The following is a 10,721-nucleotide window of genomic DNA, read 5'->3' as shown; positions in this document are numbered from 1 at the left end:
CTCGGCACCAAGCAATTAGCCACACTACAGGGGGCCTATCGGATTCCATTCATCTCGAATAACGACGATATCCCAGCACGGTGTCATTTCCTGGATGTGAGGGGGTGCATGTTGTTTCATGTGAATACATGCTGACCAAGAAAGAATTAGTCTGCTCTTTACCACGGCGCCATTTCTAATTATGTACAGCTGCGGGGATAAATTGTTCTACCTCCTTGCTTGTGAAAGGGCTCTGCAAACAACCTTTTATGGGTCATTAATAAATCCAGTTTTAAAATTTGGTTTTCCACATGGTTGCCTTTACTTAGCATCTAAGCAGTCCAGTCAAATTAGAGCAGCAATTATATTCTTTATGGTTTTCCTCCCTATAGATCTTGCATCGTTATCCACCAACTACCTACACATCATTACCCCAATAGTGAAAATAACACGTTTCAAGTGTGACGCTTAATACGGCAATTAATATCTCATGTACAGTAGCACTTTTGTGGACACTAAATTGTGGCATTACTTGAGATGTTTAGTGCGGTGTTATTAGACTGGCATATACTTTTGCATTAATTGAATAGTAGACATACTACACCATTGTGTAAAGGTATAATGAAAGGGCAACGTCACAGCATGCCGCCCCAAACGAGTTGAAGCAACATCATGTACCTTCCTGATGTTCTGGTTGACTTTCAGAGACAAATCATATTAAGTACAATGGGATGTCCATATACAAGACCTACTAATCTCTGAACCGTATAAAACATTTAAGGAATTGCGATCCGTTTTAAACCAGCCGTCAGTGATTTTCTTGTAGACCAACAGTAACTGACATGCATTTGTTGTGCATTGCTTTGTGTCTGGGTCGTAATATTCACATCTTCCCTGTACATTACTAGCAATCATCAGACATACATAATGGAGGAAAAAAACACAATACATTTAGTTTGGACAAAAAAACACATTTATTTGCAGTGCTAAGTTATCCCATCTTGGCCAGCCATCCAGAGATCACTGGACCCATCCGAGGATGTGACATTTAGTCCAGCTGTGGGGGACAAAAGGAGTAAACAAGGCATTAGTTAAGGTGACATGATGTTCACTCAGCATCAACTGTACTGTGAGTGAATTACTGACTAGACAAGGATGCTGAATTCATGCAAAGATGTACTACAAAACTACAATTCTCCAACCTAACCTGTAGGATTAAAGCAGCTTAAAATAAAGGAAATAAATTTAAACAAAGCTAGTGCTTCACCTGCAACATGGCAGCAAATATGCTGTTCACAATAAGGCCGTGTTCGACCGTAAAATAACACAATCTGATGGCTACTTGGATAAAAATGGACTACTACTTGCCTTGACGAAGCCGATGTCATGAGCGTACTGCCTGAAGCACTGGCGGCACATGTTGAGTCCATATTTACGGATCAGACCGTGTCTGTTCGAGCATACCCGGCTGGAATAGAGGAGAGAGTGGGTTACACCGGTTATCTTTTACATAATAAAAAAGAGCAAAATATGTCAACAGTTACCATCCATCTATCCAAACTAACGTAACCGGTGCGGAAGTTCACGCAAGCGCCGCAAAAGTTGGTTATTGTTCGGTATGCGGTTCTCTGTGCAAACATAGCTAACCCTAAACACAGCACCGTTAGCGCGAATAACGTCAGGCTAGTTATGTAGGAACAAAGTAACATATAATTTAGCAACTCCAGAACTCATGTTTGAACATGTTTTAGCTTTCTGGCGATTCAACTAAAGTGGTTCCGTTCCAGAAACTGTGAGCGGCTAACTGAAGCTAGTAAGCTAACGCGGCGCATCCTACACCGCCATATTGGCTAAAGGAGCAGCTCGCACGCGGTGTAGGATTAGTGATACATTCTGAAGTACTGGGATTCACAAACACCTTCAAAACTCATCCGCTTTAGCACACGTATCGATATTTGACAATTTTAGATCAGGACTGACCAGGATCGGGATCCCTGACCGAATTTTCGGGGATGACTCCAGTAGAGCTGCTGATGGCCCATCTTGTCTCTTTCGCTCGAGTGTTCGGAAAGGAAGAAAGAAGGTCGCGCATGCGCAAATGAAACCCTCAGACTCCGTTGTTTCCGGTGGTGGAGTATTTGTGTGGCGCCCCCTGGTGGTGGACAAAACTGAGGCGTGTAGCGGGACAGCCGGAAGGTGGCGTTACAGGCGTAAACACAGAGGTTAATGAGCGATGAAAAGAGGCTTTTAAATCGACAGGAATGTATGGCATTAGGCTTAAGGAAGCTGTTCGTATAGAAAGTGGGTTAAGTGGATAAACAAAAGGCGTTTAAGTGGAGGAAGGTAGAATTTGACCCCCCAAAAAATGTATTAAATATAAGAATATATGCATTTTCTTGATGAGCTAATCTAGTTGGTAATTTAACCCAAAATAATGAATTGTTCTTTCCTTATTTACACAAACAGCAGAACAGTGTTGATCCTATTTGGTGATTAACGTACAAAGAGAAGAGTAACATTTAAAGAAAATGTTGTTAGAAGGTGCCATGTGTTTGTGAGCACATACATTTTGTTCAAACTCCTTATTTGTTTTTGTACCACTTTGACACCAGGCTGCTAAAGCTCATTACATTTAGGGGGAAAGCATTTATTTTATTATAAATTGTATTATTATAGTTACTCATGCATATCATGATAGAGGTTAGAATAATACTTTACTAAAGAAAACCCTCAACAGTGTTTGAGAAGAACCTTTCAAGGTAAACCAACAAACTTTACTCAATCATGGTGCTCTGGTTTACAGTTTAGGGAGAAGCTTGCTGGAAGAGCACAATATAGAGGAAATGTAATATTTGTGTATTATATGTATAAATGAATCCTTGGTATTCGTTAAATATTTAAAGGGACAGTAACCCTATCCCACCCTATGATGAGACAGCAGCACGGATACATGATATTTAGGGTGTCTTGGGTGCCCCCCTCTGGCCCAGTGCATTGTGGGACAGCGACAGGCAGTGGTTCCGTATTTGGGATATTATTTTTTTACAGCTAACGCTAGCTGATAGTTACGTCTCCATGCAGCCTGCATGAAGGAAAATGGAGGAGAATGGGACGCCGCCGTACTGATGCTTCTCGGTGAACGGACCTCCACGGCTGCTCCGGTTTTAGGTAAGCGGTGTAACGTTAAATACGGTTGTTGTGGTTGTTGTGGTTCGACATGGACGCTGCTGTTTGACGGGGTTCGGTCCGCTTAAGTTGCTAGCCTAATGCTAACTTACTGTTAGCATCTCGCAGGATGCTTCGCTGTCATAATAAAGAGAAGCTGCGGCGAAAACTGTTTGTTTTAGTTGCAGCGAGAGCGTTCCATGGCACTGAGTGAAACACACGGTAACGTTATCATCGTGTTAAAGCTGTCGCGGGCTCGGTGAGCCCGACAGCGGCCAAATGCACAGAAACAAACAACAATAAAAAACCGTTAATAGGCTGCATTGCATGTTTGCACGAGCAAAGGAAACACACCTGGCAGACGACGTGTGTATTGAAGCGGATCGGGGTATAATAAAACTACTGCGGGGGGTACAAACTGCAGTACTTTCAGCTGCAGAACACACGATTCACTTGATTTGGCTTCAACTGTATGGGAACCGTTGAACGTGCCAACATGGCCACAAAGTCCTGTCCTCATAGTGTGTAATATTACTATGTTAAAGTACATGTTTATTGGTAGTTGTATAGTAGTTACCAGGTATATGTTAATTTATGTTATCACAGACTCATAGATATGAAATGTCAGGTAGGGAGGAAACACAGAAAAGGGGGTCAGGTAGTAAAAAAAAAACACTAATTTAATAACAAAGAAAAGATGGAGGTTTGTTCAGCAGATCTGAGCAGAGAGGGATAATCAACATTGATAATGCAGGAGACATAGATTAATGCGGAGGCAAACCTATAGAAGCATGGGGGCAATAATGAACATTGATGATACAACTGAAAGAGGAGGAACTGAGGAATAAGAAGCGTGTATTAAAACATGTGTCTGTGGTTTTGGTGGTACTTTTTCATTGTGAAATGAAAATAAATCACTGCTTCCATTAGAGCTTGTAATGATATGATCTCATCACGTTATACAGATACACGTATACGTTTCAATGTAACTAAATTAGCTATTGAGTTATTGTTTTCTGGCATCACATGCTTATTGGTCTGTTCCGGAGCTCTCCGCCCCATTTCCAGGTCTTCATTAGCAAATGGAGTTGGCTGAGTTGTGGAGCCGAGACAATTAGTTGATTATTTGATTAGTTGGTACACAGAAAATCAATCAATACCAATTTTGATAATCAGCTAATTGTGTAATAATAATAATAAACCTCAAGCAGTTGAAAGTTCTAGCTCCTGAAAAATGAAGATTTGATCCTTTTCTCTGCTTTATACTTTAAATGTCATATTATGGTAATAAAGATTGTGATACAGTCATATTGCCCCGATGCACCTGACTCTATTCATTTATTCATTTTTCATTCAGGTGGTACTTGCACACTGCTACCCTGCTGCCTCCCGGCAACCGTCATGCCTTATGGAATATTCATCCACCATCAATGATATTCCAGCGGGACCCATGTTTACAACAACAGTTCATTCTGCCAACAAATAGCCTCATATCAGCTCCTGTCGAATCGGGCTCGCTCCCTTTGCAAAGCACACAATCATAATTGCAAAGCCGTGCTCGCTGTTTCCCCCCCCCCCCCCACTACAATCAACTTCTCTCCCTTCGCAAGAGGCCCACCCCCTATCATGAGACTCCGGATCTACAAGAGGAAGGTGGTGATACTGACTGTGGTGGTTGTCATCTGTGGCCTAGCTTTCTGGAGCAGCGGGAGGCAGAAGAAGAACGACAGCGGCTCGCACCCCAAGGAAGCCGAGCCGGTGGCGGCGGTGGTGGCGGTGGCAGCGGCGAGGAGAAGCAGCAGCAGCAGCGTTAGCAGCAGCAGCAGCAGTAGCGTCAACAATCATATCCTGGTGCAAGCTACACCTGCAGTCAGCAGGGCACCTGCTCCGCTCCCCGTGGTACAAGCGAATGACACGCACCAGGAGAAAGCTAAGGACAAAGAGAAGCTACCCAAACCAGAGGTAGACAACGCCACGTTAGTCTACCGCGGCATCGTCTTCCAGCTGAACTTCGACCAGACGATAAGGAATGAGGAAAAGTTCAAGACGGCGCGTCGGAAGGACGATCTGGTTGTGGTGGTTCAGGTCCACAACCGACCGGACTACCTGAAGCTATTAGTGGACAGTTTGCGGAAGTCCCGAGGTGTGGAGAGCATTCTGCTGATATTCAGCCACGATTACTGGTCCCCCGAGATAAACAAAGTGGTGGCCGCTGTTGACTTTTGCCAGGTCCTTCAGATTTTCTTCCCCTTCAGCGTTCAGCTGTACCCCCAGGAGTTCCCCGGACACGACCCCAAGGATTGCCCCAGAGACATTCCCAAAAACGACGCCTTAAAGCTGGGATGCATCAACGCAGAGTACCCCGACTCATTCGGCCACTACCGCGAGGCCAAGTTCTCCCAGACCAAGCACCACTGGTGGTGGAAGCTGCACTTTGTGTGGGACAGAGTCCGAGTACTGAAGGACCATAAGGGCTCGGTCCTGCTGATCGAGGAGGACCACTACATGTCCCCGGACTTCATCCACCTGTTGAAGCTGATGTCGGCTCTCAAGAGGGAGCAGTGCGCCGACTGCGACATCCTCTCGCTGGGGAGCTACAGCCACATCGGCTACTCTGGCAAAGCGAACAAGGTGGAGGTGAAGGCCTGGAAGTCCACCGAGCACAACATGGGGATGGCGCTGAGTCGAGAGACGTACCAGAAGCTCATCCGATGCACCGACACGTTCTGCACCTACGACGACTACAACTGGGACTGGTCCTTGCAGCACCTGAGTGCGTCCTGCCTGCCCTCCTACTGGAAGGTCATGGTGAGCGAGGCGCCGCGGATCTTCCACGCCGGCGACTGCGGCATGCACCACAAGAAGACCGCCTGCATGCCGATCAGCCAGAAAACCAAGATAGAAAACGTGCTGCAGAGCAGCGGGAACCAGCTGTTCCCAAAGAACCTCCTGATAGCAAAGAGACTGCCGGCCAACGGGGCCGGGGGGGTGGCCCCGCACGTGAAGAACGGGGGCTGGGGAGACATCAGGGATCACGAACTCTGCAAGAGCTATGTTCGATTACAGTGACCTTAATTGCTACGATTATATATTATTCTCTCTTTTGCATCCTCTTTAAAGAAAAAAAAAGCCTTTTAAAAGTAAATCTTTATGGACTATTCTTCATATTGCCTGTTTTATCGGACTGTTAAAAAAAAAATAAAGACGAATGTTGGATTTCTGGCTACTTTAACACAAATATGTCTTCACATGGAATTCTTGAAGTAATTGTAATCAACAACAAGAATATACTAAACAATATATTGTTGCGTTTTCTCTGCCAGAACTTTCCGATTGGTTACTGTACTCTGAATAAAACTGGCGAGAGCTCATCAGGGCGGTCATGAATTTGGTAAATCTGTGGTTTTAGCAATCTCACCGTGCATGCATAATTAATTGGAAGATATTTATATCGCATGAATTTCGGTAACGATCAAAGGAGATCCTTTGAGACACCTTGTGCCATTTAAATAATCCCCCACGTGTCTGATTCTCAACAGGTTTCCAGAGTCTCGTTACTCACTTAAGGTACACAGCGGCGGTCAGCGCGGGGCAGTGGTTCTGTTTCGTTGCAGTGCATCACTGTCCCGGCCGAACGGCTCGTGATAGAATATGCCAATTCAGCCGCCTGCGTCTTTGTGCAGAGATCTTGATTTCACAGGCGAATGCACACGTTGCATCTGGAGCGATCCCAAGACACCGATACAACGCTCTCGCTCGTGTTGCCGCTGTTTGAAGGTGCATTTACATTTTAAGTGCTCAGACCTCAGCTCAGTATCGATGGTTTCTGCTGAAGGCCTCGAGCTCAGTGGCTTGCATTGATTCCCCCCCCCCCCCCCACACACACACACACACACACTCCAGCAATGCTCAACAATCACCTCTGCACACTTTTCAAAATCTGACATAACTGCAAAGTACAGTTCATATTAGAACATATCCTGTGGCAGACTGCCTTACAGAGGCTCTCAACATAGAATACATGAACAATAAATGAATTAAATATGACGTTCTAAATGTCCGGCATGCATCAGAGACGCAGTAGGACGAACATTGAAGACGGGAGCAGCGCTGATGAAGCAAAGCCTCCTCTGTGACGAACAGACCTCACAAATCTCTCTGCTCGTTATATTACGCGTGAACTTTTAATTCCTAATGCGGTGTGAAGACATGTGACCGCTGTGCTGCGGCCATGTGACACATTATGTGCAGCTGCTCCCACAGTGGAGGCCAAATAATCGGGCCCGCACCTCAAGGGAAACGGCCGAGAATAGAACAGAGAATAGGCGGAAGCGGCGCCGTGCTCTTGATTCTTGGTGACTAACGGTTAACTGATGCCGGAGCCTCTGGAACTGGAACGTACCGACGCCTCTCAACGCGTTCTACTTAAGAACGTTTGAGGGCAAAAAGGGAAAAAGAACACTCTTAAATTGTGCATGAAATCCTTTGATGACCCAGTTATCTGTACTGTGTCCATTCCTTAGTAAACAGTTAGTTACTCAGACAACTTAGTTTGACAAATTGACCAATGAAATAGAAGGAAAACAAGCTAAATTGATGAATAAAATCACAAATAACAGATGAATATAGTAAGTAATCTTACAGGCAAGTTAAGAAGGCTGTTTGAGATGATGAGCAACTGTCTGTTATAATTTAAATGTAATCAATCTCATCATCACAGCCACGGGGCTGTAATGTGAACAGGCAGGTGTGGAATAAAACCAATCAATCATATTTTAATTACATAATTGAAGACTTGTTAAGGAGTACACCTTCACTATTACTCTTTTATTTTTTTCATATGGATTTTTGTAAAGATGAACCCGTAGATAATTATCGGCTGCATGAAGTATTTTAGTGTCTTTAGCTGACAAGCTAACCGCCAGCTAGCCACACAAAAACAGCTCTGCACCGAACAGCAGACAGACATAGTTAGTAACGAGAGTACATAGTATTATATTGTTCAGGAGGTAGTGCATACCAAAGAACAGAGCTAAAAGGAGAGTGAATATTGGATTTAAACACTAGCCTACTAGTTGACTCCAAATAACTCCAAATAAACGCTCATGTAGCTGTGTACCATTGGCAAGTGTTTGCTAAGAATCAACTTAAATGTGAATAGTTGGTTCGAGCATTCCAGATCCAAACTTCTGTTCACCTTAATTGGCCCTATTCAAAGTAGCCATGTTGACACGTCATCACAGGGTAATCACAGGTGTAATAAACAACATTATGCTGCAATGACGTGTCAAAATGTCTGCTTTGAAAAGTATACCCTGTATGTATGTTTGTGTCTTGTCCCTAATTCCCAGATACACAGACAGTTATCAAATTATTTGAATGGACGAGGTGCTTTGTAGCCAATTAACCAATACCCTGGAGTCCAAGCTCCCGAAGCTGCCAAATGCAGTACAGCCATTGTGAAGAAGGAGCTAGGATTCCATTAATTCATCATCCTGTTCATCCTGTCATCTATCATCATATATCATCCTACTTCCTGACATAACTCATTCCTTCCTTTCTGAACTCACTACAGCTCTTGACAATGGGCTAAATAAGTATCCCTGTGGAATCTGAGTAGAAATAGGCTAATTGGTTCATTTCCATAAACTGGATAGAACTGAAATCCATCAATGGCGTAACCAGAAAGTGTCATTTCTGCACACTCACATTCATTTTCTTTGACCGAAATCTTAAACCGTCTGCTTTTTGCAACACATCGCCTGCTGCTCATTCTTCACGCTTATGGCTCTGAGAGAAAGCGTATTAATCATTCATAGCCATTGCACACATCGCTATGTAAACAAAACTCTGGGTCAATACATAGAGGCATGTAGACGAGGGAATTGCACCACTGAGAAAATGATTAAAGCATGGACCTTACAGAAGAGAAGAGGATTCTCTCTCAATTCGTTGAATTCCAATCATCTGGAAACCTATTTCCCCCTCGAGGATGCAAGACAAATGTAGTTGTTTTTCAAGCTCTTACAGCATGCTCCAGACTCCTGATTGCTCTTCAAATGGCCATGTTGGATTAATGGGTGACTGGGTTTGTATGTCATGAATGAATGTGGTCGACAGTGCACGCAGTTGTAGAGACAGAAAGCAACATAAAAGTGCATGTATTACAGTCAGCGGGATGTTTGTTTTATGTGAACCATCTCGCTGAGCACCAATCCTGATTGATACCTGCTCAGCACTGATGCGTGCAGCTCAGGGAGGGTGCAGACAGTTAGTCAGCGGCTGTCATGCGTTGAGTGACACCCTGACGGGATGATCAGGCCTTCCTCCAGCCCCGCTGATCACCTCCTCCACCCTGATGCCACAGGCTGCTGGTTTAATGGCTGTGAGTGCTCGTGTTTCTTCTAAAAGTGACTCGTAAATTATGGAGGAGCAGTTTTATTCCCCTCTTGGAATATAAAATATATATGAAGTTGTAGGGTGAAGTATTAGGAATACACACACATACACACACACACAGAGAGAGAGAGAGAGAGAGAGAGAGAGAGAGAGAGAGAGAGAGAGAGAGAGAGAGAGAGAGAGAGAGAGAATGATTTCTCCCGTTTGATCAAGAGATGTTTCTTATTCACTAAGTTCACTCAATGGCTGTGAGGAATTCCTAAACTCTCATTTGACTGAGCGATACTGCCACCTACTGGCCCCAAACGTGCCACAAATTGGTAATTATGGGCTATATTACAGGTACAGATGGCAATTTATGTGGAAGAGAAGAAACAAAGTTAAAATCCAGACTAAATGGCCAGTTCAGTAGCATGTTAGTTACACGTACATAGTGTTTTTTGCGAGCACGTAAAAACGCTACATACATTTGTTGTGTGCGTTGCATACGGCTGCAGGCCTGCAGACAGTTCTCCATTGATAAAGATCCACAGCTGAATGGATTTCAGTCATCCTTCCACTTCTGCTATATTCTCCTATTGTGAAATGTCTAAATGTCTGCCAGGAGCGTCTTTGTCTTTCTACTGTGTGTTGTATGTAGCTATAGCACCTTGACCCTCCTCATTAAAGGCTCTATGCCTCTGGTCCTCTTATCATGCCGGGTTAGACCTCTTCTCAGGACCGTGAAGTTTGAAATCTTTCTCAGTCTTCTGTCACATGTCTTGCAAACACCTGTTCAGGTGGGGACAAAAGATACCATACTAGCAAACTATTTAGCATGCCAGAAAAAAATTGGTACTGTGTTGCCATCTCATACTTTTTATTTTTACTTTTGTCCCAATACATAGTACATCAAAGGCAGTATGACAAAAATACCAGGATGTCCTGCTGCCTCTGGCCCTATTTTTGCAGTGTGCAAGCTAGCATGTTTTTTCTGGCTATTCTGACCCACAATCCTCTGCACAGCAGATTTATGAGCAAGACGGTCCAAATTCAAGGTGCGATGTTATGACTAAGTACTTAGTGTAAAAAGAAATAGTGTGTGATTTGGAACGCAGTCATGGACTTTGGTTTAACACCTTGTGAAACCTCCAGTATGGCTCCAGAGCGCTGGTCTAATTAGCTGATAAGTGAGAACA

At 44.0% G+C, this 10,721-nt stretch overlaps 2 protein-coding genes across 2 annotated transcripts; one reads left to right on the top strand and one right to left on the bottom strand.

Annotated features, from left to right (window-relative positions):
• Positions 1–929: 929 nt before the first annotated feature.
• Positions 930–2,064, bottom strand: rps29 (ribosomal protein S29). Its single transcript, XM_079180557.1, has 3 exons — positions 1,960–2,064; positions 1,348–1,447; positions 930–1,036 (listed from the first exon to the last, which is right to left on the bottom strand). Exons 1-3 carry the CDS (start codon positions 2,019–2,021, stop codon positions 1,028–1,030), a joined length of 171 nt encoding a protein of 56 aa, XP_079036683.1. The 5' UTR covers positions 2,022–2,064; the 3' UTR covers positions 930–1,027.
• Positions 2,065–3,015: 951 nt separating this feature from the next.
• On the top strand, positions 3,016–6,459 carry mgat2 (alpha-1,6-mannosyl-glycoprotein 2-beta-N-acetylglucosaminyltransferase). The gene is made up of 2 exons (XM_079180475.1): positions 3,016–3,147; positions 4,502–6,459. The coding sequence occupies exon 2, from the start codon at positions 4,771–4,773 to the stop codon at positions 6,211–6,213; it is 1,443 nt and encodes a 480-aa protein (XP_079036601.1). The 5' UTR covers positions 3,016–3,147; positions 4,502–4,770; the 3' UTR covers positions 6,214–6,459.
• Positions 6,460–10,721: the final 4,262 nt, after the last annotated feature.

Source organism: Pholis gunnellus (assembly GCF_910591455.1).
Source record: "Pholis gunnellus genome assembly, chromosome: 19".
In the NCBI taxonomy this organism is placed as follows: domain Eukaryota; kingdom Metazoa; phylum Chordata; class Actinopteri; order Perciformes; family Pholidae; genus Pholis; species Pholis gunnellus.
This window is presented reverse-complemented; position numbering and strand designations above follow the sequence as displayed.

What these genes read in the sequence shown, in the direction of transcription:
- mgat2 (XM_079180475.1), top strand. Translation starts at nt 4,771, where the DNA reads ATGAGACTCCGGATCTACAAGAGGAAGGTGGTGATACTGACTGTGGTG.
- rps29 (XM_079180557.1), bottom strand. Translation starts at nt 2,021, where the DNA reads ATGGGCCATCAGCAGCTCTACTGGAGTCATCCCCGAAAATTCGGTCAG. An exon ending in GGTCAGGGATCCCGATCCTG is followed by an intron (nt 1,448 to 1,959) that starts GTCAGTCCTGAT and finishes CCTCTATTCCAG; the next exon opens with CCGGGTATGCTCGAACAGAC.